The sequence below is a fragment of the Lonchura striata genome, chromosome 39 (assembly GCF_046129695.1).
Source record: "Lonchura striata isolate bLonStr1 chromosome 39, bLonStr1.mat, whole genome shotgun sequence".
NCBI lineage: Eukaryota > Metazoa > Chordata > Aves > Passeriformes > Estrildidae > Lonchura > Lonchura striata.
The window spans coordinates 1,140,096-1,167,250 of record NC_134641.1 but is presented as its reverse complement, the minus strand read 5'-3'; the positions used below and the strand labels follow the sequence as shown (position 1 = coordinate 1,167,250).

The following is a 27,155-nucleotide window of genomic DNA, read 5'->3' as shown; positions in this document are numbered from 1 at the left end:
GCCATTGGCTCGGCGCTGGATTGACAGCCGTCTCAGCCAATCGCCGCGCGGCAACGGGCGGCGTGGGCGGGCCCGGCGGCGCTGGCGGCGCTGAGGGCGGCGCGGGCGCCATTTTGCGCTCGGCCCCCGGAGGAAGCGGCGGCGGCGGCGGCGGCAGCGCAGCGGTGCCCGGAGCGGTGAGGGGGCAGCGGGGGCGGCTCCGGGAGGGTCCCGGGGGGCTGCGGGAGGCTCCGCGGGCGGGAGGACCCGCCCGGGGGCGCGGGGGAGGTTTGGGGGGTGCAAATGGCGGCGGCGCGTGAGGGAGCGAGGCGGGAAATGGGGGGGGGGGGGGGGCTCAGGGCCGGGGGGGCGGGGCCTGGGGGCGGGGCCGCGCCCTCCTGAACTAATTGCTCAGCGTAATTAACTAATGACTCGGCTGGGGGGGTAATTAACCCCTTCAGGGCCGGGATTGACCCCGCCGGGGGCGGGGTTTGGCTCCCCAGTTAATTAACGAGCGCGCTCCGGGTTTAATTAACCCCTGCGGGGGCGGGGTTGGCTCCCCGAGGTAATTAATTAATTAATTAGGGCGCTCCGTGTTTAATTAAGCCCTGCGGGGGCGGGGTTCGGCTCCCCGAGGTAATTAATAAATTAATCAGCCCCTGCGGGGGCGGGGCTGACCCCGCGGGGGTGGGGGCGTGGCTTAGCCCTGATTAACACCCTCGGCTTAATTAATTAATTAATTAATTAACCCCTTGCGCGCCAGGCTGGGCCTAATTCACTCCCCTTGGAGGCCTTCGTTTGCATAATTAACCCAGGGGGCGTGGCTAATCGTTAAGGGGCTAATTAATGCTAATTAAGGGTTAATAAAGCAGCGAGGGGCGGGGCTACATTTGGGGGCGGGGCCAATTCCGAGGTGGGCGTGGCCAAGCCTGGCTTTGGGAGCTTTCATTAAACCCCCCAGAAGTTTTAATTAAACCCCCCCAAATCCTTTAATTAAACCCCCCCAGAAGCTTTAATTAATCCCCTCCAAGGTTTAATTAACGGCGGGGGGCAGGAATTCCCAGATTTCCCTTTTCCCCCCAATTTTGGGAGCTCAGGTTCCGTTTTTCCCTTTTCCCCCCAATTTCAGGAGCTCAGGTTCCATTTTTCCCTTTTCCCCCCAATTTCGGGAGCTCAGGTTCCGTTTTTCCCTTTTCCCCCCAATTTCGGGAGCTCAGGTTCCGTTTTTCCCTTTTCCCCCCAATTTCAGGAGCTCAGGTTCCGTTTTTCCCTTTTCCCCCCAATTTCGGGAGCTCAGGTTCCGTTTTTCCCTTTCCACCCCAATTTTGGGAGCTCAGGTTCCGTTTTTCCCTTTTCCCCCCAATTTTGGGAGCTCAGGTTCCGTTTTTCCCTTTTCCCCCCAATTTCAGGAGCTCAGGTTCCATTTTTCCCTTTTCCCCCCAATTTCGGGAGCTCAGGTTCCGTTTTTCCCTTTTCCCCCCAATTTTGGGAGCTCAGGTTCCGTTTTTCCCTTTTCCCCCCAATTTTGGGAGCTCAGGTTCCGTTTTTCCCTTTTCCCCCCAATTTTGGGAGCTCAGGTTCCGTTTTTCCCTTTTCCCCCCAATTTTGGGACCTTTTCAGGTTCAGTTTTTGCCTCTTCCCCACCTGCGAAGTCCCGGGCGGTGTTTGGGGATTTTTCAGGGTTTTTGGTGATTTTTAGTGGTTTTTGGAAATTTCTGGGGTGGTTCCAGGTGGGTTTTGGGTGGTTCCAGATGGTTTTTGGGTTTATTTTTGAGTTTCTGATCATTTCCAGGATTTTTGGGGGTTTTTAGGGGTTTTTGGTTGGTTTCAGGTGGTTTTTAGGGGTTTTTGATCAGTTCCTGGTGGTTTTGGGGGTTTTTAGGGGTTTCTGATCATTTCCAGGTGGCTTTTGGGGTTTTTAGGGGGTTTTGATCAGTTCCTGGTGGTTTTGGAGGTTTTTAGGAGTTTTTGATCAGTTCCAGGTACATTTTGGAGGTTTTTGATCAGGTCCAGGAGTGTTTTTGGGGCTAAATCCCAAATTCCCGCGTTCTCTCCTGGCTCCAGGAGCTCCCATCTCATTTCCTCCATTTTCTCCCCCAAAATCTCGATTTTCAGGGGATTTCCCCCAGATTTTGGGGCCAGCCCCCAAATTCCCCCATTCCCCCTCAAATTTCCCTCCCCCTTCCCCCCTCCTGCCTTAATTAAAGCTCCAAAGTCCCAAATTTCCCCTTTTGGCCCCAAATCTGGGGCTTTGGGAGGGCGGAGGGGAATTCGGGGAGTTAAACCCGAATTTTGCCAAAAACCCCAAAATTCGGGGGCAAAATCCCCAAATTTGGGGGAAAACCTACAAATTCAGGGAGAAACCCCCCAAATTTGGGGACAAAACCCCTACATTTTCTGTTTCTGCCTAAATTCAGGGGCAAAATCCCCAAATTTGGGGGAAAACCCACAAATTCAGGGAGAAACAAACCAAATTTGGGGACAAATCCCCCAAATTTGGGGACAAAACCCCTACATTTTCTGTTTCTGCCTAAATTCAGGGGCAAAATCCCGAAATTTGGGGTCAAACCCCTCAAGTTCCCCATTTTCCCCAAATTCAGGGGAAAACTCTCCGAATTCTCCATTTCTCCCCAAATTCAGGGACAAATTTCCCACTTTTGGGGACAAATCCCCCAAATTCAGGAACAAACCCCCCAAATTCTCAGTTTCTCCCCAAATTCAGGGACAAACCCCTAAAATTGGGGAGAAACCCTTCGGATTCAGAGTTTCTCTCTTAAATTCAGGGAAAAACCCCCAAATTCTCCATTTCTCCCCAAATTCGGGGACAAACCCCCCAAAATCTCCATTTCTCTCCAAATTTGGGGACAAACCCCCAAAATTCAGGGACAAACCCCCCAAATTCTCCATTTCTCCCCAAATTCGGGGACAAACCCCCCAAATTCTCCATTTCTCCCCAAATTCGGGGAAAAACCCCCCAAATTCTCCATTTCTCCCCAAATTCAGGGACAAACCCCCCAAATTCTCCATTTCTCCCCAAATCTGGGGACAAACCCCTCAAAATTTCCATTTCTCTCCAAATTTGGGAATAAACCCTCAAAATTCGGGGACAAACCCCCCAAATTCTCCATTTCTCCCCAAATTCAGGGACAAACCCCGAAAATTCGGGGACAAACCCCCCAAATTCTCCATTTCTCCCCAAATTTGGGAACAAACCCCGAAAATTCGGGGACAAACCCCCCAAATTCTCCATTTCTCCCCAAATTTGGGAACAAACCCCCAAAATTCAGGGACAAACCCCCCAAATTTGGGGACAAACCCCCCAAATTCTCCATTTCTCCCCAAATTTGGGGGCAAACCCCCCAAATTCTCCATTTCTCCCCAAATTTGGGGACAAACCCCCCAAATTCTCCATTTCTCCCCAAATTTGGGGACAAACCACCAAAATTCAGGGACAAACCCTGCAACTTCTGTATTTCTCCCCAAATTTGGGGACAAACCCCCCAAATTCAGGGACAAACCCCCCAAATTCTCCATTTCTCCCCAAATTCGGGGAGAAACCCCCCAAATTCGGGGACAAACCCCCCAAATTCTCCATTTCTCCCCAAATTCGGGGACAAACCCCCCAAATTCTCCATTTCTCCACAAATTCGGGGACAAACCCCCCAAATTCTCCATTTCTCCCCAAATTCGGGGACAAACCCCCCAAATTTCGGCACCGTCTCCGCCCGCTCCCAAAACTCACCTTTTCCCCCCAAAACCCCCCGTATTTCCCCTCCCCCACCCCGCTGTGAGGGGGGGAGGGGTGGCGGTTGGGTGGGGGAGGGGTCACACCCCCCCCTCCTCCCCCCCCCAAAATTTGGGTTGGGGGCGTGGCCTGGCGGTGGGGGCGGGGCCTGGGGAGGGGGGAGGGGTCGCTCAACCTTCTCTCCTTCCGCAGGGCCCAGGAGGAGATCCCGGACCGGCCCCTCCCCCACCCCGCCCCTCCCCCTCCCCTCCCCCCTTCCCGCCCCATTTTGGAGGTTTTTACCCAAAAAAACGGGAATTTCCATTAAAAAATCCACGCCGAGAGGGGGGGGCCGGTGGCGGTGGGGGAGGGGCGCCGCTGGGGGCGGGGCCTGAGCGCGGAGTGGGGGAGGGGCCCCGAGCCTCCCCCCCTCCCCCGCCCCCCCAAATTTGCCATTTTTTTGTCTCTTTTTTGTCCACAGCGCGATTTTTTTGAGCCGGCGCGGCGACCGTAAGTTCCAAACGTTTTCCTGCTTTTTTTTTTTTTTTTTTTTTTTTTTTTTTTAATAATTGGGGTTTTTTATTTTTTATTTTTTTATTTTTTTGGGGTTTTTTTTTTTAATTGTTGTTGTTGTTTTTGTGGGTTTTTTTCCCCCTCCCCCGCCGCCTTTCTCTCTCTCTCTCCCCTCCCCCCCCACCCAAAACCTTTTAACTCCTCCCCCGTCCCTTTAAAAAAAATTATATTTTAAATGCATTCAAAAATATGCAAATTTTGCCCCTCCCCTGCCCACAAACCCCGCCCACGAGCCCCTCCCCCACCCCGCCCAGGTGTTCCCCTCCCCCAGCCCCAAAACTGCCCCAAAGTGGCCCAAAAATGGCCCAAAATGGGTGAAAATGGCTGAAATGGCCCCAAAATTGCCCAAAATGGCTGAAACGGCCCAAAACGGCCCAAACTGGCCCCAAAACCGAGCAGGAGGGGGCGGGGCCCGGCCCCTCCCTTGCCCCTCCCCCCCCCCGGTATTTTCAGGGGTTTGAGGGGTTTTGGTAATTTTTAATTTTTTTTTTTTTAATTTTTTATTTTGAAGGTTTTTATTTTTTAAAGGCTTTCCCCGGATATTTTTTTAATTTTTTTTTTTTTTTTAATTTTTAATTTTTTTATTTTTTTAGTATTTTTTTCCCGGCCTCTCTCTCGGCCCAGCCCCGCCCCCTTTAGCGCCGAAGCCACGCCCCCTTTCCTTTGGCCACGCCCCCTCCCTTTGGCCACGCCCCCTTTCCTTTGGCCACGCCCCCTCCCTTGGCCCCGCCCCCTTCGCCGCCGCCGACCCACGGACGCCCCTCCCCCCACGGTAAGAGGCGTGGCTTCGTTCATATGCAAATTAGCGCTTAATGAGGCCCCGGCCGATCAAACAGGGGGCCCCTCCATAGGCACCCGTGCTAATTAGAAATGTTAATTAGGCGTTTTATCTAACGAGTGGGTGTTGCAGTGCTCATTAGCATAATTCATGCAGTGCTGGTTAGGGTAATTAATCTCTCGTTAGGGACGTGGCATTAATTAGGAATGTTAATTAGGCATTGTTTGGTGTTAGAGTGCTCATTTGCATAATTAGTTCATTAGCAGAGGTCAAAGGACAGCAGCAACAGTGCTAATTAGAGCTCCTGGTTTTATGCTAATGACGCCCTTAATTAACAAGCAGGGTGTTTAGTTAATGTTCATTAACGAGGGTTGATATTCATTAATGAGATTAATATTCATAGGGAATATTAATTAGCAATTCTGAGGGAGTGATCGTTAGCGAGGTTTGGATAATTACCGTAATTATTGAGGACTATTACCGTAATTATTGAGGGCTGGGTAATTACCGTAATTATTGAGGGTTGGGTAATTACCATAATTAACAACGTCTCGATAATTATGGTAATTAATGGGGGCTGGGTAATTAGCATAAATAACAATGGGTGGGTATTTACTGCAATTATTGAGGGCTGGATAATTACTGTAATTAAGGAGGGGTGGGACTAATGAACAGCGCTCATTAACAAATCGCATTAATGACGGTGATCGGGGTGAAGGGCTGGGCCTTAGGTGCTGTTGATGCTAATTAGATGCTAATTGGGGCTGCTGAGGGTGGCCATTGGGCTCCGTTTATGCTAATTAGATGATAATTCAAGGTGATGGGTTGTCCATTAGGTGCTGTTTATGCTAATTATATACTAATTGGGTATGGTGGGTGTAAGGTGCCGTTTATGCTAATTAGATGCTAATTTGGGACTTCAGGGGTTGGCCTTGGGTGCTGGTTATGCTAATTAGATGCTAATTTGGGACTTCAGGGGTTGGCCTTGGGTGCTGGTTATGCTAATTAGATGCTAATTAGAGGTGATGGGTTGGGCCTTATGTGCCATTTATGCTAATTAGATGCTAATTTGGGGTGATGGGGTTGCTGTGATGTGTCATTTATGCAAATTAGATGCTAATTAGGGCTCTGATAAGGAACCAGGGGTGTCCCAGGGGGTTCTGGAACCTTCCGGGGGTTCCCGCGGGGTTTGGGGCGTTTTGGGCCATTTTGGGCATTTTTGGAGGTTTTTGGGTGGTTTTGGTGTTTTCTGGGCGGTTTTGGGCATTTTTGGAGGTTTTTGGGCAGTTTTGGGCAATTTTGGTGTTTTTTGGGTGGTTTTGGGCATTTCCGGGTGTTTTTTACAAGATTTTGGGTGGTTTTGGGTGGGTTTTAGGGGTTTTTTGGAGGTTTTTGGGTGGTTTGTGGATGGTTTTGGGGTGGGTTTTGGGGTTTTTTTGGGTGGATTTTGGAGGTTTTTGGGTGTCTCTTGGTGTTTTTTGGAGTTTTTTGGTGGTGTTTTTGGAGGATTTTGGAACTTTTCGGGTGGTTTTGGAGTTTTTTGGGCGGTTTGTTTGGGTTTTTTTGAGGGTTTTTGGGTGGTTTTTGGAGGTTTTTAGAAGTTTTGGGGAGTTTCTTGGAGGGTTTTGGGTGGTTTTTTAGGTGGATTTTGGAGGTTTTTGGGTGTTTCTTGGTGGTTTTTGGAGGTTTTTGGTTGGTTTTTGGGGTGGATTTTGGAGGTTTTTTGTGGTGGTTTTTTAGATATTTTTGGGTGGTTCCATGTGGGGTTTTTCATGTTTTTGGGTGGATTTTGGAGGGTTTTGGGTGTTTTTTGGTGGTTTTTGGAATTTTTTGGGTGGGTTTTGGGTGGGGTTTTGGGTGGATTTTGGAGTTTTTTGGGTGGGTTTTGGATGTTTTTTGGGTGGTTCCATGTGGATTTTTTTTATGTTTTGGGGCAGATTTTGGTGGTTTTTGGAATTTTTGGGTGGTGTTTGGAGGTTTTTGGGTGGTTCTGGGGTGTTTTTTGGGTGGTTTTAGTGTGATTTTGGGAAATTTTTGGCCACCCCTCACCGTGACACTGACCACACCCACTGACCACACCCACAATGACCACACCCACTGACCACACCCACAATGACCACACCCACTGACCACACTCACAATGACCACACGTCCAGTGACCACACCCACACTGACCACGCCCAATGACCACACCCACACTGACCACACCCAATGACCACACCCACACTGACCACACCCACACTGACCACGCCCAATGGCCACACCCACACTGACCACGCCCAATGACCACACCCACACTGACCACACCCAATGACCACACCCACACTGACCACACCCACACTGACCACGCCCAATGGCCACACCCACACTGACCACGCCCAATGACCACACCTATTGACCACACTGACCACGCCCACTGACCCCACTGACCACGCCCACTGACCACGCCCACCGCCCCCTCCCCAGGCCACGCCCCCCCATCCCGCCGCCATGGCCAGCAACGTGACCAACAAGACGGACCCGCGGTCGCTGAACTCGCGCGTCTTCATCGGCAACCTGAACACGCTGGTGGTGAAGAAGAGCGACGTGGAGGCCATCTTCGCCAAGTACGGCAAGATCGTCGGCTGCTCCGTGCACAAGGGCTTCGCCTTCGTGCAGTACGTCAACGAGCGCAACGCCCGCGCCGCCGTGGCCGGCGAGGACGGCCGCATGATCGCCGGCCAGGTGCTAGGTGCGTGCTCCGGGGCGCCCGCGGTCGGTCTGATGGTCGGGGTGAGGTTCTGGGAGGTGTTTTGGGGTCTGGGGGACACGGCGGGGGGATCCCCACACTTGGATGGACCAAGGATGGTCACAGAGGTGGTCAGCGAGGTGGCCACGGTCATTGGTGGTCATGCTGGTCACTCATGGTCAGTCTGGGTGAGGTTCTGGGAGGTGTTTTGGGGGTCTGGGGGACACGGCGGGGGGATCCCCACGCTTGGATGGACCAAGGATGGTCACAGAGGTGGTCAGCGAGGTGGCCGTGGTCACTCATGGTCATTGATGGTCAATCTATTGGTCGGGGTGAGGTTCTGGGAGGTGTTTTGGGGTCTGGGGGACACGGCGGGGGGATCCCCACGCTTGGATGGACCAAGGATGGTCACAGAGGTGGTCAGCGAGGTGGCCATCGTCATTGGTGGTCATGCTGGTCACTCATGGTCAGTCTGGGTGAGGTTCTGGGAGGTGTTTTGGGGTCTGGGGGGTGTGGCTGCAGGAGTCCCACAATTGGGTGGGGCAGGGATGGTCACAGAGGTGGTCAGCGAGGTGGCCGTGGTCACTCATGGTCATTGATGGTCAATCTATTGGTCTGGGTGAGGTTCTGGGAGGTGTTTTGGGGTCTGGGGGACACGGCGGGGGGATCCTCACATTTGGGTGGGGCAGGGATGGTCAGCGAGGTGGTCAGCGAGGTGGCCGTGGTCACTCATGGTCATTGATGGTCAATCTATTGGTCTGGGTGACGTTCTGGGAGGTGTTTTGGGGTCTGGGGGTCGCAGTGGGGGGATCCTCACATTTGGGTGGGGCAGGGATGGCCAGGGAGGTGGTCGGGGTGGTGGCCATGGTCACTCATGCTTGATCTGTCAGTCTGGGTGAGGTTCTGGGAGGTGTTTTGGGGTCTGGGGGTCGCAGCGGGGGGATCCCCACATTTGGGTGGGGCAGGGATGGTCATGGCCACTCGTGGTCACTCGTGGTCACCCCTGGCCACCGGTGGCCCCCCGTGGCGCGCAGACATCAACCTGGCGGCCGAGCCGAAGGTGAACCGGGGCAAGGCGGGGGTGAAGCGCTCGGCGGCCGAGATGTACGGGTCAGTAGCCGCCCCCCCGTCACCGTCCCCCCTCGTCAGGTGGGGACCCGGGGATCCGCTCCGGGGGTCGGGGTGGCCCGGGGACTCCTGGAGGATCTTGGGGTGTCCCGGGGAAGTTTTTGGGGTGTCCCGGGGGTTTTTGGGGTGTCCCAGGGAGGTTTTTGGAGTGTCCTGGGGACTCCTGGAAATTTGGGGTGTCCTTGGGGAGGTTTGGGGTGTCCCGGGGACTCCTGGAAATTTTGGGGGATCCCAGGGGGGATTTGGGATGTCCCAGGGGGGGTTTGGGGTGTCCTGCTGGTCCTTGGAAATTTTGGGGGATCCCAGGGGGTTTTTGGGAATTTTGGGAAATTTTTGGGGATCCTGGGGGGGAGTTGGGGTGTCTCTGAGGGGATTTGGGGTGTTCTGGCGACTCCTGGAAATTTGGGGGAATTTTGGGGTGCCCTGGGGGGGTTCTGGAAATTTTGGGGGATTTTTTGGGGGATCCTGGGGTGGGTTTTGGGTTGGGGTGTCCCGGTGATTCCTGGAAATTTTGGGGGAATTTTTGGGAATCTCTGGGGGCGGTTTTGGGTGTCCCAGTCATTTTTGGAAATTTTTGGGAATTTTTTAGGGATCCCAAGGTTGGTTTGGGGTGTCCTGAGGGAATTTGGGGTGTCCCGCTGGTTCTTGGAAATTTTGGGGATTTTTTGGGGGGATCCCAGGGGGGTTTTGGAAATTTTTTAGGGATCCCGGGGGGGGTGTGGGGTGTCTTGAGGGGGTTTGGGGTGTCCCATGGGGATTTTTGGAAATTTTGGGGATTTTTGGGGATCCCAGGGAGGGTTTTGTGTGTCCCAGGGGGGATTTGGGGTGTCCCACTGGTCCTTGGAAATTTGGGGGATTTTTTGGGGATCCCAGGGGGGTTTTGGGGCATCCCAGGGGATTTTTGGGGGGTTCCGGGCGGTTTTTGCAGTTTTAAAAATGTCCTGGTTGTGTTTTTGGGGGTTTTGGGGGGTTTTGGGCCATCCCAGGGATTTTTGGGGGGGTTTTGGGGTTTTTGCAGTGTCCCACGTTTTTTTGGGGGGGGGTTTTGGGGTTTTTGTGGCATCTCAGGGATTTTTGGGGGGATCCCATGGTGTTTTGGGGGGTTTGGGTGTTTTTGTGTCAATTCCAGGGTTTTTTGGGGGGTTTTGGGGTTTTTTTGTGGCATCCCAGGGTTTTTGGGGGGTTTTGGGTTTTTTGTGTCAATCCCGTGTTTTTTGGGGGAATCCCACGGTTTTTTGGGGGGTTTCTGGTTTTTTGGGGGTTTCTGGTTTTTTGTGTCAATCCCGTGGTGTTTTGGGGGGTTTGGGGTTTTTTTCTGGCAATCCCAGTTTTTTTGGGGGGGGTTCTGTTTTTTTTTTCAATCCCAGGGTTTTTTGGGGGGATCCTGTGGTTTTTTGGGGGGTTTTGAGGTTTTTTGTGGGTTTTGGGGTTTTTTTGTGTCAATCCCACATTTTCTTGGGGGGTTTCCATTTTGCTTGTGTCATCCCAGGGTTTTTTGTGGGTTTTGGGTTTTTTGTGTCAATCCCAGGGGTTTTTTGGGGGGGTTCCATTTTTTTTGTGTCATCCCGGGGTTTTTTTGGGGTTTTTGGGTTTTTTGTGGGTTTTGGGGTTTTTTTTGTGTCAATCCCAGGGGTTTTTTGGGGGGGTTCCATTTTTTTTGTGTAATCCCGGGGTTTTTTGGGGGGACCCTGTTGTTTTTTGTGGGTTTTTGGGTTTTTTGTGGGTTTTGGGGGGTTTTTTGTGTCAATCCCAGGTTTTTTTGGGGGGTTTTGTGTCAATCCCAGGGTTTTTTTGGGGGGATTTCCATTTTTTTTGTGTCAGCCCGAGGTTTTTTGGGGGGACCCTGTGGTTTTTGGGTTTTTTTGTGTCAATCCCAGGGGTTTTTGGGTTTTGGGTTTTTTGTGGGTTTGGGGTTTTTTTTGTGTCAATCCCAGGTTTTTTTTGTGGGTTTTGGGGTTTTTTGTGTCAATCCCAGTTTTTTTTGGGGGGGTTTCCGTTTCTTTTCGGCTCTCACCCCCTGCCCCGCCCCCAGGTCGTCGTTCGACCTGGACTACGACTTCCAGCGGGATTACTATGACCGGTACCAGTATAAACCAGTCCAGAGCGGGTTAGGGACCCCCCCCGCCCCTCCCCCCGCCCCTCCCCCCCCCCGGCGCCCGGCGGCGCCCCCAGTGCAGCGCGGGCTGTGCCCTCCCCCCCCGCAGGATGTACAGCTACCCCGCCCGCGTGCCGCCCCCGCCCCCCATCGCCCGCGCCGTGGTGCCCTCCAAGCGCCAGCGCGTCTCCGGCAACACCTCCCGGCGCGGCAAGAGCTTCAACAGCAAGTCCGGCCAGCGCGGCTCCTCCTCCAAGTCCGGCAAACGTACGGGGAAACCGAGGCGCGGCGCGGGGGCGGCGTGATGGCGGGTGGGGTGCGGGCCAATATGGCTGCCGCCGTGGTTTATTCGATATGGTGGCACTCAGTCCAGTATGGCAGCTCATGTAGTATGTTCCAATATGGCGGCGCCCCGTCCAATATGGCTGCCGCCGTGGTTTATTCAATATGGTGGCACCCTGTCCAATATGGCAGCTCATGTAGTATGTTCCAATATGGCGGCGCCCCGTCCAATATGGCTGCCACCATGGTTTATTCAATACGGTGGCACCCTGTCCAATATGGCAGCTCGTGTAGTATGTTCCAATATGGCGGCGCCCCGTCCAATATGGCGGCACCCATGGTTTATTCAATACGGTGGCACCCTGTCCAATATGGCAGCGCATGTAGTATGTTCCAATATGGCGGCGCCCCATCCAATATGGCTGCCGCCGTGGTTTATTCAATATGGTGGCACCCTGTCCAATATGGCAGCTCATGTAGTATGTTCCAATATGGCGGCGCCCCGTGCAATATGGCTGCCACCATGGTTTATTCAATATGGTGGCACCCTGTCCAATATGGCAGCGCATGTAGTATGTTCCAATATGGCGGCGCCCCGTGCAATATGGCTGCCACCATGGTTTATTCAATACGGTGGCACCCTGTCCAATATGGCAGCTCGTGTAGTATGTTCCAATATGGTGGCACCCAGTCCAATATGGCGGCACCCGTGATTTATTCAATATGGTGGCACCCAGTCCAACATGGCTGCCGCCATGGTTTATTCAATATGGCAGCACCCAGTCCAATATGGCTGCTGCCATGATTTGTTCAATATGGGGGCACCCAGTCCAATATGGCTGCCACCATGATTTGTTCAATATGGCGGCACCCTGTCCAATATGGCTGCTGCCATGATTTGTTCAATATGGCGGCACCCTGTCCAATGTGGCAGCCCCAATTCCCCAATCCAGCATGGCCACCCCCAAAAACAACATGGGCGGCCCAATCCAACATGGCCGCCCCTGTTGCCCATATCCAACATGGCCGTCACCATTCCCCATATCCAACATGGCTGCCCCCATTCCCTAATCTAACATGGTCTCCCTCATATCCAACATGGCAGCCCCCATGTCTGAATACAACATGGCTGCTGCCATATCCAACATGGCCACCCCTATATCCCAATCCAACATGGCCTCCCCCATAGCTCAATCCAATATGGCGGCCCCCTGTCCCCATACCCAACATTGCCACCCCATATCCCAATCCAACATGGCCATCCCTATACCCAACATGGCCACCCCCATATCCAACATGGCCACCCCCATATCCAATATGGCCTCCCCCATACCCAATCCAACACGGCCGCCCCCATACCCAATCTAATATGGCCTCCCCCATACCCAATCCAAAATGGCCACCCCCATATCCAATATGGCCTCCCCCATTCCCCATACCCACCATGGCCGCCCCCATATCCCAATCCAACATGGCCTCCCCCATACCCAATCCAAAATGGCCACCCCCATATCCAATATGGCCTACCCCATTCCCCATACCCACCATGGCCGCCCCCATATCCCAATCCAACATGGCCGCCCCCATACCCACCATGGCCACCCCCATACCCAATCCAACATGGCCGCCCCCATATCCACCATGGCCTCCCCCATCCCCCATACCCACCATGGCCGCCCCCATACCCAATCCAAAATGGCCACCCCCATATCCAATATGGCCTCCCCCATTCCCCATACCCAACATGGCCGCCCCCATACCCAATCCAACATGGCCGCCCCCATACCCAATCCAAAATGGCCACCCCCATATCCAATATGGCCTCCCCCATTCCCCATACCCAACATGGCCTCCCCCATACCCAATCCAACATGGCCGCCCCCATACCCAATCCAAAATGGCCACCCCCATATCCAATATGGCCTCCCCCATACCCAATCCAACATGGCCGCCCCCGTTCCCAATCCAACATGGCCGCCCCCGCTCCCCGCTGACGCGTTTCCGGTCCCGCAGTGAAGGGCGACGACCTGCAGAGCATCAAGAAGGAGCTGGGGCAGATCAAGGCCAAGGTGGACGCGCTGCTGGAGAGCCTCGAGCGCCTGGAGCGTGAGCAGAGTGAGCCCGCCACCCAAAAACGGCCATTTTCACCCCAAATCCACTGAAACCGCCGCTTTTCACCCCAAAGCGGCTTCCCAAATCCTGCCTCACCCAAAAACAGCAGCTCCCGCCCCAAACGCAGCCTTGGCCCCAAATCCCCTTTTCTTGCCCCAAACACCCAGTTTTTCCCTAAAATCCCAATTTTTCACCCCAAACCCCTGATATTTTCCCAAAATCCCCATTTTTCCACCCCAAATCCCCTTTTTTTCCCCCAAACCTCCGAGTTTTTCCCAAAATCCCCATTTTTCACTCCAAACACACATTTTTCACCCCAAACCCCCATTTTTCCCCACCAAACCCCTGTTTTTTTTCCCAAAATCCTTATTTTTCTCAAAACCCCCCGTTTTTCTCCCCAAATCCCCATTTTTCACCCCAAATCCCATTTTCCACCCAAACCCCTAATTTCCCCCCCAAAACCCCTGATTTTTTCCCCAACTTCCCCTTTTTCACCCCAAACCCCCTTTTCTTGCCCCAAACACTCAATTTTTTCCCAAAATCCCCATTTTACCCCCCAAGCCTCCATTTTTTCCCTAAACCTCAATTTTTTTCCCAAAATCCCTGTTTTTCCCCCCAAACCCCCATTTTTCCCCCGAAAATCCCCGTTTTTCCCCCAAACACCCATTTTTCACCCCAAACCCCCCGATTTTTTCCCAAAATCCTCATTTTTCCCCCCAAACCCCTGTTTTTCCCAAAACCCCCATTTTTCCTCCCAAACCCCCTTGTCTTGCCCAAAGCCCCCATTTTTTGCCCCAAAACCCCCATTTTCCCCCCAAACCCCTGTTTTTTTTTTCCCAAAATCCCCATTTTTCCCCCCAAACCCATTTTTTTCCCCCAAACCGCCATTTTTTCCCCAAAACACCCAGGTTTTTTTTGCCCAAACCCCCCAATTTTTTCCCCAAACCCCCGTTTTTTTTCCCAAAATCCCCGGTTTTTTTTCCCAAAACCCCTGTTTTTTTCCCAAAATCCCCATTTTTCACCCTAAACCCCCTTTTCCCCCCCAACCCCCCATTTTTTCCCCCAAAACCCCCAATTTTTTTCCCAAAATCCCCGGGTTTTTTTCCAAAATCCCCGTTTTCCTCCCAAACCCTTTTCTTACCCAAACCCCCCTATTTTTCCCCCCAAACCCCCATTTTTTTTTCCTAAAACCGCCATTTTTCCCCCCAAACCCCCGATTTTCACCCTGAACACCATATTTTTTGCCCCAAATCCCTGATTTTTTCCCCAAACCCATTTTTTTCCCCCAAACCGCCATTTTTTTCCCAAACCCCCCGGGTTTTTTGCCCAAACCCCCCGATTTTTTCCCCAAATCCCCGTTTTTCGCCCCAAACCCGTTTTTTTCCCCCAAACCGCCATTTTTTTCCCAAAACCCCCGTTTTTTTTTGCCCAAACCCCCCGATTTTTTCCCCAAACCCGTTTTTCCCCGCAGAGGCCAAGAGCGACAAGGCGGAGGAGGAGCAGGGCGGCGGCGGCGGCTCCAAGAAGGACGAGGCGGGCGGGGCCAAGGCCGAGGGCGGCCACGAGGACTCGGCCGAGGAGGGCGACCTGCTGGACGACGACGAGGCCGAGGAGCGGGGCGACGAGCAGGTGGGCGCCCAGTACGGACCAGTTCAGACCAGTCACCGAGACCCGGGACACCCGGTGACCCCCCCGGGACCCTCCCAGTGACCCCCAGTACAGACCAGTTCAGATCTCCCAGTACAGACCAGTCACCGACCCCCAGTGACCCCCCAGGACCCTCCCAGTGACCCCCAGTACAGACCAGTTCAGATCTCCCAGTACGGACCAGTTCAGACCAGTCACCGACCCCCAGTGACCCCCCCGGGACCCTCCCAGTGACCCCCAGTACAGACCAGTTCAGATCTCCCAGTACGGACCAGTACAGACCAGTCACCGAGACCCGGGACCCCCAGTGACCCACCCGGGACCCTCCCAGTGACCCCCAGTTCAGACCAGTTCAGATCTCCCAGTACAGACCAGTTCAGATCTCCCAGTACAGACCAGTTCAGATCTCCCAGTACAGACCAGTTCAGATCTCCCAGTACAGACCAGTCACCGACCCCCAGTGACCCCCCAGGACCCTCCCAGTGACCCCCAGTACAGACCAGTTCAGATCTCCCAGTACGGACCAGTTCAGATCTCCCAGTACAGACCAGTTCAGATCTCCCAGTACGGACCAGTTCAGATCTCCCAGTATGGACCAGTTCAGACCAGTCACCGACCCCCGGGACCCCCAGTGACCCCCCGGGACCCTCCCAGTGACCCCCAGTACAGACCAGTTCAGATCTCCCAGTACAGACCAGTCACCGACCCCCGGGACCCCCAGTGACCCCCCCGGGACCCTCCCAGTGACCCCCAGTACAGACCAGTTCAGATCTCCCAGTACGGACCAGTTCAGATCTCCCAGTACGGACCAGTTCAGATCTCCCAGTACACACCAGTTCAGACCAGTCACCGACCCCCGGGACCCCCAGTGCCCTCCCAGTGACCCCCAGTATAAACCAGTTCAGAGGAGTGGCCCCAGTGTGCCCCAGTGCCCCCCGAGTGCCCTCCCAGTACAAACCAGTGCCCTCCCAGTACAGACCAGTACAAACCAGTTCCCCAGTGCCCTCCCAGTACAAACCAGTTCCCCAGTGCCCTCCCAGTACAGACCAGTACAAACCAGTTCCCCAGTGCCCTCCCAGTACAGACCAGTGCCCTCCCAGTGCCCTCCCAGTGCCCTCCCAGTACAGACCAGTGCCCCCAATGCCCTCCCAGTACAGACCAGTGCCCTCCCAGTGCCCTCCCAGTCCCCTCCCAGTACAGACCAGTGCCCTCCCAGTACAGACCAGTACAAACCAGTGCCCTCCCAGTGCCCCACCCTTTCCCTGTGTGGGGTGGGGGAGGGGCAGCAGGCCCCGCCCCTCCCCCCGAGGCCCCTCCCCGCTGACGCCCCTCCCCCCGCAGCTGGAGTCGCTGAAGGGGGACGAGAAGGAGGCGGAGGAGGGGGAGGACGACCGGGACAGCGCCAACGGCGAGGACGAGCCCTGAGCCCCCGGCCCCGCCCCCGCCCTCGCGGCCCCTCCCCCGCCCCCGTAGTTCACCTCCCCTCCCCCTCCTCCCCCCGCGGCCCTCCCCCGCCCGCACACGGCCCCGCCCCCCGGCCCCGCCCCCTCGTTAATTTTGATACCTCGAGATGATGAATTAAAGGACGGATGTTTGTAAACGCGGCTCGGCGGGGGAGGGGCGGGACGTGCCCAAGATGGCGGCGGCCTCACCGCGGTCTAACGTGGCCGCCCTCACATGCTGCAGTGCAAGATGGCGGCCCCCAAGATGGCGGCCGCCGTGTGGCAGAGCCCAATATGGCCACCCACGTGTGTTCCAATCCAATATGGCCGCCCTCCTGTGCCCCACCTAAGATGGCGGCTTTTATGTTCTTTAATCCAAGATGGCTGCCCCCATGTGCCACAATCCAATATGGCTGCCCCCATTGATTGCAGTCCAAGATGGCTGCCTCCATGTGGAGCAGTTCAATATGGCGGACCCCTCACATGTGCTGCAATCCAAAATGGCCACCCCCATGTGCTGTAATCCAAAATGGCAGCCTCCATGTATGGAAATCCAAAATGGTGGTCTCCACACGCCATAATCCAAAATGGCCACCCCCATGTGCAATTATCCAATATGGCCACCTCCAACTGCTGTAATCCAAGATGGCAGCCCCCATGTTTTGCAATCCAAGATGGCCGCCTCTGTGCCCCACCCAATATGGCTACCCCTATGTGTCCCAATCCCATATGGCCACCCCCATACAGCAATCCAAGATGGCTGCCTCATGTGCGATTATCCAATATGGCCACCTCCATATGCTGTAATCCAAGATGGCTGCCCCAGTCTTTGCAATCCAATATGGCTATCCCTATGCACCAATCCAAGATGGCGGCACCCATACACCAATCCAAGATGGCTGTCCCTGTACACCAATCCAATATGGCCACCCCCATACAGCAATCCAAGATGGCTGCCCCCATGTGCGATTATTCAATATGGCCGCCTCCACTTGCTGTAATCCAAGATGGCTGCTCCATGTTTTGCAATCTAAGATGGCCGCCCCCATACACCAATCCAAGATGGCGGCCCCCACGCCCACCCCAGCCCAAGGTGGCGGCGCCGAGGTCACGACCCCGAGCCGGGTTTCCCAAAATCCGCGTTTATTGCCCCGAATCGGCCCCGCCCCGCCGGGGGCGTGGTCAGCGCGCGGCGGGGGGCGGGGCCGGCGGCGGCGCGCCGGGATTGGTCAGCGCCAGGCGGGGCGGGGCCAGGGCGGAGCCGGGCGGGCGGCGGCCGTTGACCACCAGGGACAGCGGGGAGGGGACGCGGAGCCCCACGAAGGAGAAGGTCTGGGGGGAGAAAAACCGGTCAGGACCAGTTTGGACCAGTGTGGACCAGTACAAACCAGTATAAACCATTATAAACCAGTACAAACTCTTCTAAACCAGTACAGACTGGTATAAAGCAATGTGGACCAGTAACAACTAATCAAAACCAGTCCAAACCAGTACAGACCAGTATAAAATGGTCCAAACCAGTCCAAACCAGCCCAGAACGACCCAAACCAGTCCAGGATGATCCAAACCAGTCTAGAATGACCCAAACCAATTCCAGAAAACCCAAACCAGTCCAGAACAACGCAAACCAGTCCAGAACAACCCAAACCAGTCCAGAACGACCCAAACCAGTCCAGCCTGACCCAAACCAGTCCAGGATGATCCAAACCAGTCTAGAATGACCCAAACCAGTCTAGAATGACCCAAACCAGTCCAGAACGACCCAAACCAGTCCAGAACGACCCAAACCAGTCCAGCCTGACCCAAACCAGTCCAGGATGATCCAAACCAGTCTAGAATGACCCAAACCAGTCCAGAACGACCCAAACCAGTCCAGACCAACCCAAACCAGTCCAGAACGACCCAGCCCAGTCCCAACCGGTCCAGCCTGACCCAAACCAGTCCAGCCTGACCCAAACCAGTCCAGACCAACCCAAACCAGTCCAGAACGACCCAGCCCAGTCCAGCCTGACCCAAACCAGTCCAGCCTGACCCAAACCGGTCCAGCCCGACCCAAACCAGTCCCAACCAGTCCAGCCCAGTGCCGCCCAGTGCCTCACCTGTCCCTGGTGCTGGTGCAGGTGCTGGCTGAGCTCGGGCTCGGCCACGCCCAGGGCGTCGCCCACGGTCACGCCCCAGGCGGGCGCCGCGTTGAACACGGACACGGCGGCCGCGGCCCCGGCGCCGTCCTGCAGCCCCACCACGCTGGGGCGGGGCCAGGTCAGCCACGCCCACCGTGGCCACGCCCACTGTGACCACACCCACTTCCCTCCCAGTCCCCCCAAATCCCTCCCAGTCCCTCCCAGTTTATCCCAGTCCTTCCCAGTTTACCCCATTCCCCTCCCAGTTTATCCCAGTCCTTCCCAGTCCCTCCCAGTTCAATCCCAATCGCTCCCAGTCCAATCCCAGTCCCTCCCAGTCCCTCCCAGTCCCTCCCAATCCCTCCCAGTTTATCCCAATCCCCTCCCAGTCCCCCCAAGTCCTTCCCAGTCCATCCCAGTCCCCCAAATCCCTCCCAGTTTATCCCAGTCCTTCCCAGTTTACCCCATTCCCCTCCCAGTCCTTCCCAATCCCCTCCCAGTTCAATCCCAGTCCCTCCCAGTCCCTCCCAATCCCCTCCCAGTTAATCCCAGTCCCTCCCAGTCCATCCCAGTCCCTCCCAGTTCAATCCCAGTCCCTCCCAGTCCCTCCCAATCCCCTCCCAGTCCATCCCAGTTCAATCCCAGTTAATCCCAGTCCCTCCCAGTTCCCTCCCAGTCCATCCCAGTCCCTCCCAGTTCACTCCCAGCCCGCACTCACTAGGGCACGCCCCCGGGCGGGGCCAGGCTGAACAGGACCCTGCCCAGCACCACGCGCTGGGGGTTGGGCCCGGGGCGGAGCCCGGCGATGGGGGAGGGGCGCGGGCCCCCGGCCCCGCCCAGCGGCCCCAGCAGGGGGAGGGGCACCGGCCCGGCCACGCCCCGGCGCCGCTTCCCGCGCAGCTTCCCCTGGGGGCGGGGTTTAGAAGGACACACCCACCAATCAGTGCCCAGCTTCCCCTGGGGGCGGGGTTTAGAGGGACACGCCCGCCAATCAGCGCCCAGCTTCCCCTGGGGGCGGGGTTTAGAGGGGGCGGGGTCAGGGACACGCCCGCCAATCAGTGCGCAGCTTCCCCTGGGGGCGGGGTTTAGAGGGGGCGGGGTCAGGGACACGCCCGCCAATCAGCGCCCAGCTTCCCCTGGGGGCGGGGTTTAGAGGGGGCGGGGTCAGGGACACGCCCGCCAATCAGTGCGCAGCTTCCCCTGGGGGCGGGGTTTAGAGGGACACGCCCACCGCACCCCAGTTTGGCCCAGTGGTTTCCGCATCCTCCCAGTGCGTCCTGAGCTCCTCCCAGTTCCTCCCAGTTTGTCCCAGTTTGATCCCAGTCCATCCCAGTTCATCACAGTTCCCTCCCAGCCCAATCCCAGATCAATCCCAGTCCATCCCAATCCATCCCAGTCCAATCCCAGTTTACCCCAGTCCATCCCAGTCCAATCTCAGTCCATCCCAGTCCAATCCCAGTCCATCCCAGTCCAATCCCAGTCCATCCCAGCCCCTCCCAGTCCAATCCCAGTTTACCCCAGTCCAATCCCAGTCCCTCCCAGTCCCTCCCAGTTCAATCCCAGTTTATCCCAGTCCAATCCCAGTCCATCCCAGCCCGTCCCAATCCATCCCAGTCCAATCCCAGTCCAATCCCAGTCCATCCCAGCCCCTCCCAGTCCATCCCAGTCTATCCCAGTCCATCCCAGTCCAATCCCAGTTTATCCCAGTATAATGCCAGCCCCTCCCAGTCCAATCCCAGTCCATCCCAGTCTATCCCAGTTCAATCCCAGTTCAATCCCAGTTTACCCCAGTCCCTCCCAGTCCCTCCCAGTCCCTCCCAGTCCATCCCAGTCCCTCCCAGTCCAATCCCAGTCCCTCCCCGTCCATCCCAGTCCAGTCCCAGTCCATCCCAGTCCAATCCCAGTCCCTCCCAGTCCCTTCCAGTCCCTCCCAGTCCATCCCAGTTCAATCCCAGTCCCTCCCAGTCCCTCCCAGTCCCTCCCAGCCCCTCCCAGTCCCTCCCAGTCCATCCCAGTCCATCCCAGTCCAGTCCCAGTCCATCCCAGTCCAATCCCAGTCCCTCCCAGTCCCTTCCAGTCCCTCCCAGTCCAATCCCAGTCCCTCCCAGTCCCTCCCAGTCCCTCCCAGTCCATCCCAGTCCCTCCCAGTCCCTCCCAGTCCCTCCCAGTCCGTACCCGGCTCTCCAGCAGCCCGCAGAGCCGCCCCAGGAACTCCATGAGGCCGCGGTGCCGCCGCCGGGGCTCGGCCCAGCCCGGCGCCAGCTCGGCCGCGCGGCTCAGCCCCTCCAGCGCCCCCTGGAACCGCTCCAGGAACTGCAGCAGCTGCGCGACAGGGGCGGGGAGTGCACACCTGCACACCTGCACACCTGCACACCTGGCACACCTGGGCACAGCTGAGACACACTGGGCACAGCTGAGACACACTGAGCACAGCTGAGACACAGCTGGGCACAGCTGAGACACACCTGGGCACAGCTGAGACACACCTGGGCACAGCTGAGACACACTGAGCACAGCTGAGACACAGCTGGGCACAGCTGAGACACACCTGGGCACAGCTGAGACACACCTGGGCACAGCTGAGACACACCTGGCACACCTGAGCACACCTGGACACACCTGGGCACACGTGGGACACACCTGAGCACACCTGGGCACACCTGAGACACACCTGGGCACACCTGAGCACACCTGGACACACCTGGGCACACCTGGGTACACCTCAGACACCCCTGGGCACACCTGAGACACACCTGAGCACACCTGGACACACCTGGGCACACGTGGGACACACCTGAGCACACCTGGGCACACCTGAGACGCCTGGGCACACCTGACACACCTGAAACACACCTGGCACACCTGACACACGCCTGGGCACACCTGAAACACACCTGGGCACACACCTGGGCACACCTGAGCCCCGCCCCACCCCGCCCCTCACCGTGGCGCGGTTCAGGTGCAGGTCGGGGTTGGCGGCGGCTGCGGGGTCCACGCGCTCCTGGCGGGGAATTTTGGGGTCAATTGGGGGATTTTTGGGGCCATTGAGGGATCGTTGGCGGATTTCGCAATTTTTTGGGGGTGGTTTTTGGGTTGGACACGCCCCCACCGTTGGCCACGCCCCCAGGATTGGCCACGCCCCCAGGGTTGGCCACGCCACAGGATTGGACCCACCCCCAGCATTGGCCCCGCCCCCAGGATTGGCCACACCCCCATGCTTAACCCCGCCCCCAGGATTGGCCACGCCCTCAGAGTTAGCCACGCCCCCGGGGATAGCTCCGCCCTTAGGATTAGCTCCGCCCCACTGGTTGGCCACGCCCCCAGGGTTGGCCACACCCCCAGTATTAGCCACGCCCCCGGGGATAGCCCCGCCCCCATGGCTAGCCTGGCCCCAGGGTTGGCCACACCCCCAGGGTTTGCCCCGCCCCCGTGGCCCCGCCCCTCCCCGTGACTCCGCCCACCTCCCGTGGCCCCGCCCCTCCCCGTGACTCCGCCCACCTCCCGTGGCCCCGCCCCTCCCGTGACTCCGCCCACCTCCCGTGGCCCCGCCCCTCCCCGTGACTCCGCCCACCTCCCGTGGCCCCGCCCCGTGGCCCCGCCCCTCCCCGTGACTCCGCCCCCCTGCCGTGGCCCCGCCCCTTGGCCCCGCCCCTCCCCGTGACTCCGCCCCCCTGCCGTGGCCCCGCCCCGTGGCCCCAACTCCCCGTGACCCCGCCCACCTCCCGTGGCCCCGCCCCTCACCGCCTGTGCGTAGGCTGCCAGCGCGCGCCGGGCGCTGCCGGGGCTCTGCCCGCCCGCGAAGAACAGCGCCACGTGGGCGTTGGCCAGCACGTCTGGGGGGGAAACACCTGAGATGGGACACCTGGCACAGGTGAGACACCTGGGAGACACCTGAGAGACACCTGGGTGCACCTGGGTACACCTGAGATACAACTGGCACAGGTGAGAGACACCTAAGAGACACCTGGGTAACCTGAGATACACCTGAGATACACCTGGCACAAGTGAGAGACACCTGGGAGACACCTGGGTAACCTGAGATACACCTGAGATACACCTGGCACAGGTGAGACACCTGGGAGACACCTGAGAGACACCTGGGTACAGCTGAGACACACCTGGGATACACCTGGGTAAACTCAGATACACCTGAGATACACCTGGGTGCACCTGGGTACACCTGAGATACACCTGGGCGCACCGGGGTACACCTGAGATACACCTGGGTACACCTGGGTACACCTGAGAGACACCTGGGTAACCTGAGATACACCTGAGATACACCTGGATAACCTGAGATACACCTGAGATACACCTGGCACAGGTGAGACACACCTGGGATACATCTGAGTGCACCTGGGATGCACCTCGCACAGGTGGGCACACCTGGGCTACACCTGGGTGCACCTGAGACACCTGGGTACACCTGAGATACACCTGAGATACACCTGGCACAGGTGACAGACACCTGAGATACACCTGGGATACACCTGGGCACACCTGAGACCCTCCCCACACCCACCTGAGCCCCTTGATCCCCGCCCACACCTGTCCCAGGTGACCACACCTGTCCCAGGTGACCACACCTGTCCCAGGTGAGACTCACACCAGCTCTGGCCGTTCTTGGGGTCACACCTGGGCCCCTTGAGCCCCGCCCACACCTGTCCCAGGTGACCACACCTGTCCCAGGTGACCACACCTGTCCCAGGTGAGACTCACACCAGCTCTGGCCGTTCTTGGGGTCACACCTGAGCCCCTTGAGCCCCGCCCACACCTGTCCCAGGTGACCACACCTGTCCCAGGTGACCACACCTGTCCCAGGTGACCACACCTGTCCCAGGTGAGACTCACACCAGCTCTGGCCGTTCTTGGGGTCACACCTGAGCCCCTTGAGCCCCGCCCACACCTGCCCCAGGTGACCACACCTGTCCCAGGTGACCACACCTGTCCCAGGTGAGACTCACACCAGCTCTGGCCGTTCTTGGGGTCACACCTGAGCCCCTTGAGCCCCGCCCACACCTGTCCCAGGTGACCACACCTGTCCCAGGTGACCACACCTGTCCCAGGTGAGACTCACACCAGCTCTGGCCGTTCTTGGGGTCACACCTGAGCCCCTTGAGCCCCGCCCACACCTGCCCCAGGTGACCACACCTGTCCCAGGTGACCACACCTGTCCCAGGTGAGACTCACACCAGCTCTGGCCGTTCTTGGGGTCACACCTGACGGCCGCCTCCGCCTGGGCCAGGCTCTCGCGCAGGGCTCCGCCCCCCGGCGCTGGCCCCGCCCCCTCGCCGCCTGGCCCCGCCCCCCGCGGGCGCGGCCCCGCCCCCTGCGCCCGCAGCGCCATGGAGAGCAGGCGCCGCGCCTCGGGGTCCTCGCCCTGGGGGAACGGGGAAAACGGGGTTAAAACAGCGAAAATACACAGAAAACATCAAAACACCAAAATCGGGGAAAAAACGTAGGAATCCCCAAAAAAAACCGCAAAGAAATAGCCCGAAACAGCCCGAAACACCCCAAAACCAGCCCAAAACAGCCCAAAACACTCCAAAAACACCCCAAAACTGCCCAGAAATACCCCAAAACACCCCAAAAAGAGCCCAAAAACACCCCCAAAACTCCCCAAACCACCCCAAAACCACCCCAAACCACCCCAAAAACCACCCCAAATCCCAGAATTGTAAAAAAACCTGAAAATCCCCAAAAAAAACACCCAGAAACACCCCAAAACCACACAAAACCCAGGAAAACCACAAAAATCACCCAAAAAATCACCCAAAAATTTCCTAAAAATTCCCAAAAAATTCCCAAAAAATTTGCTAAAAATTCCCAAAAAATTCCCAAAAGAATTCCGAAAAAATTCCCAAAAAATTTCCCGAAAAAAATTCCGAAAAAATTCCCAAAAAATTCTCAAAAAATTTCCTAAAAGATCCCAAAGAATTTCCTAAATATTCCAAAAAAATTCCCAAAAAATTCTCAAAAAATTCCCTAAAAATTCCCAAAAAATTTCTCAAAAAATCACCCAAAAATCCCCAAAAATCCCCAAAAATCCCCAAAATCCCCGAAATGCCCAGAACCCCCCCGAAGCGGCCCACCTGCTGCAGGGCGCCGCCGAAGGCCTGGCGGGCGCCGCGCAGGGCGCCGCTCAAAAAATCACTCAAAAATCACCCAAAAATCACCCAATAATGACCCAAAAATCACCTAAAAATCAAAAATCACTCAAAAATGACCCAAAAATCACTCAAAAATCACCCAAAAATGACCCAAAAATGACCCAAAAATCACTCAAAAATCACTCAAAAATCACCCAAAAATCACTCAAAAATCACTCAAAAATCACTGAAAAATCACCCAAAAATCACTCAAAAATCACCCAAAAATCACCAAAAAATCACCCAAAAATCACCCAAAAATCCCCCAAAAATCCCCCAAAAATCACCCAAAAATCACCCAAAAATCCCCCAAAAATCACCCAAAAATGACCCAAAAATCACCATAAAATCCCCAAAAATCCCCAAAAATGACCCAAAAATCCCCAAAATCCCCGAAATGCCCGAAACGCCCCCGAAGCGCCCACCTGCTGCAGGGCGCCGCCGAAGGCCTGGCGGGCGCCGCGCAGGTCGCCGCGCCGCCAGCGCTGCTCGCCCAGCTGGCGCCAGGCCGCGCCCAGGGCGGGGTCCAGCTTCAGGGCGTGGCCCAGCGCCGCCTCCGCCCGCGCCCCGCCCGCCTCCGGCGCCACGCCCAGCGCCCGCGCCCGCAGCACCAGCGCCCGGCCGCGCCCCGCGGCGGAGACTGCAACGGGAGGGTTAGACGGGGCAGGGCTCGGGGACACGCCCCGGCCGCGCCCTGACCGTGCCTGGACACACCCGGACACACCTGCACACACCTGGCCACACCTGCACACACCTGCACACACCTGGACACACCCAGGACACACCTGGCCATGCCCCAGACATACCCAGACACACCAGGACACACCCAGACACACCAGGACACACCCAGACACACCTGGACACCCCCAGACACACCCAGACACACCTGGACACACCCAGGACACACCCAGACACACCTGGACATGCCCCAGACACACCTGGACAGACCCAGATACGCCCTGGACACACCCAGGTGTACCTGGACACGCCCCAGGCACACCTGGACACACCCCAGACACACCTGGACACGCCCCAGGCACACCTGGACACACCCCAGACACACCTGGACAGAACCAGACCACGCCCTGGACACACCCCAGGCACACCTGCACACACCCAGACACACCTGGACACACCCCAGGCACACCTGCACACACCCAGACACACCTGGACACCCAGATACGCCCTGGACACACCCAGGTGTACCTGGACACGTCCCAGGCACACCTGGACACCCAGATACGCCCTGGACACACCCAGGTGTACCTGGACACGCCCCAGGCACACCTGGACACCCAGATACGCCCTGGACACACCCAGGTGTACCTGGACACGTCCCAGGCACACCTGCACACACCCAGGTGTACCTGGACACACCCCAGGCACACCTGCACACACCCAGGTGTACCTGGACACACCCCAGGCACACCTGCACACACCCAGACACACCTGGACACACCCCAGGCACACCTGGACACACCCAGACCACGCCCCGGCCACGCCCTGACCGTGGATCTGCTCCATCAGGCGCAGCGTCCGCTCCATCTCGGCCACCAAGGGGTCACCCGCGGGGTCAGCGGGGTCACCCGAGGGGTCAGCGGGGTCACTGGGGTCACAGCCGGGGTCACAGGGGTCACAGCCGGGGTCACGGCCGGGCAGCGCGTCCCGGAAGCGATAGAGCTCCGACACCAGGGCCTGGGAGAGACAAAAACGGGGAGAAATCAGCCCAAAGGGAGAGGGAAATAACACTAAATAACATGAAATCGGTGAAAATAGCATGAAATAACTAAAATAACCCAAAATTGCCTCTAAATAACCCGAATTAACCAAAAAATAACCTGAAATCGCCTCTAAATAACCCAAAATGACCGGAAAATAACCCAAAATAACCCCAAAGCAGCAAAAATCAGCCCAAAGTGAGACAAAATTGTGGGAAATAAAAAATAACCAAAAGTCAGCGAAAGCAACCTAAAATAATCAAAAAATAACCCAAAATCAACCAGAAATCAGCCGAAATCAGCCCAAATAACCAAAATAATTGAAAATAACAAGAAAACAAGTCAAAATCGTCAAAAAATAACCCCAAATCACCCCGAAATCAGCAGAAGTCAGAGCAAAATGAACCATATTCATGGGAAATAACCCAAAATAACCCAAAATCAGTGAAAGTAAAAATCCCCTCCTCAAGCCCCGCCCCCCTCAGAACCCCAGACCCCCCCCCCCCAAAAAAAGCCCAAAACGCCCCCAAAAAACGGCCCCGCCCCCCTCAGGAAACCCCTCCCCCACCTCCATCCGCCTCAGCGCCTCCTCATCGTCGCCCTCCCCCCCTCCGCCTCCCCCGCCGCTCTCCGCCGCCGCCGCCTCCTCCGCGGGCGCCGCCATTGCCGCGCCTGGCCAC

At 56.8% G+C, this 27,155-nt stretch overlaps 2 protein-coding genes across 5 annotated transcripts; one reads left to right on the top strand and one right to left on the bottom strand.

Moving 5' to 3' along the window:
• Nucleotides 1-101: 101 nt before the first annotated feature.
• Nucleotides 102-16,491, top strand: LOC110481131 (heterogeneous nuclear ribonucleoprotein C). 4 transcript variants are annotated; one of them, XM_077789933.1, is made up of 9 exons: nt 102-176; nt 4,185-4,213; nt 7,521-7,785; nt 8,817-8,892; nt 10,943-10,990; nt 11,115-11,272; nt 13,301-13,402; nt 14,871-15,028; nt 16,388-16,491. In XM_077789933.1, the coding sequence occupies exons 3-9, from the start codon at nt 7,545-7,547 to the stop codon at nt 16,469-16,471; spliced, it is 867 nt and encodes a 288-aa protein (XP_077646059.1). In that variant the 5' UTR covers nt 102-176; nt 4,185-4,213; nt 7,521-7,544; the 3' UTR covers nt 16,472-16,491. The 4 variants fall into 4 exon arrangements, with proteins under 4 accessions (XP_077646059.1, XP_077646058.1, XP_077646057.1 ...); XM_077789932.1 differs by having other exon boundaries at nt 10,943-11,017; XM_077789931.1 differs by having other exon boundaries at nt 8,817-8,931.
• A 1,120-nt stretch (nt 16,492-17,611) lies between these two features.
• Nucleotides 17,612-27,139, bottom strand: TTC5 (tetratricopeptide repeat domain 5). The gene is made up of 11 exons (XM_077789910.1): nt 27,044-27,139; nt 26,266-26,452; nt 25,183-25,397; nt 23,925-23,988; nt 23,799-23,882; nt 22,350-22,441; nt 21,553-21,609; nt 20,757-20,930; nt 19,327-19,514; nt 18,588-18,732; nt 17,612-17,820 (listed from the first exon to the last, which is right to left on the bottom strand). The coding sequence occupies exons 1-11, from the start codon at nt 27,137-27,139 to the stop codon at nt 17,671-17,673; spliced, it is 1,452 nt and encodes a 483-aa protein (XP_077646036.1). The 3' UTR covers nt 17,612-17,670.
• Nucleotides 27,140-27,155: the final 16 nt, after the last annotated feature.

Excerpts from the sequence above, each read along its gene's own strand:
- LOC110481131 (XM_077789930.1), top strand. The coding sequence starts at position 7,545 with ATGGCCAGCAACGTGACCAACAAGACGGACCCGCGGTCGCTGAACTCG. Across the intron at positions 7,786-8,816 it reads GATCGCCGGCCAGGTGCTAG|ACATCAACCTGGCGGCCGAG; the intron begins GTGCGTGCTCCG and ends CGTGGCGCGCAG. Across the intron at positions 15,029-16,387 it reads AGGAGCGGGGCGACGAGCAG|CTGGAGTCGCTGAAGGGGGA; the intron begins GTGGGCGCCCAG and ends CTCCCCCCGCAG.
- TTC5 (XM_077789910.1), bottom strand. The coding sequence starts at position 27,139 with ATGGCGGCGCCCGCGGAGGAGGCGGCGGCGGCGGAGAGCGGCGGGGGA. Across the intron at positions 25,398-26,265 it reads CCTGATGGAGCAGATCCACG|TCTCCGCCGCGGGGCGCGGC; the intron begins GTCAGGGCGTGG and ends CTCCCGTTGCAG. Across the intron at positions 17,821-18,587 it reads TGCACCAGCACCAGGGACAG|ACCTTCTCCTTCGTGGGGCT; the intron begins GTGAGGCACTGG and ends TTCTCCCCCCAG.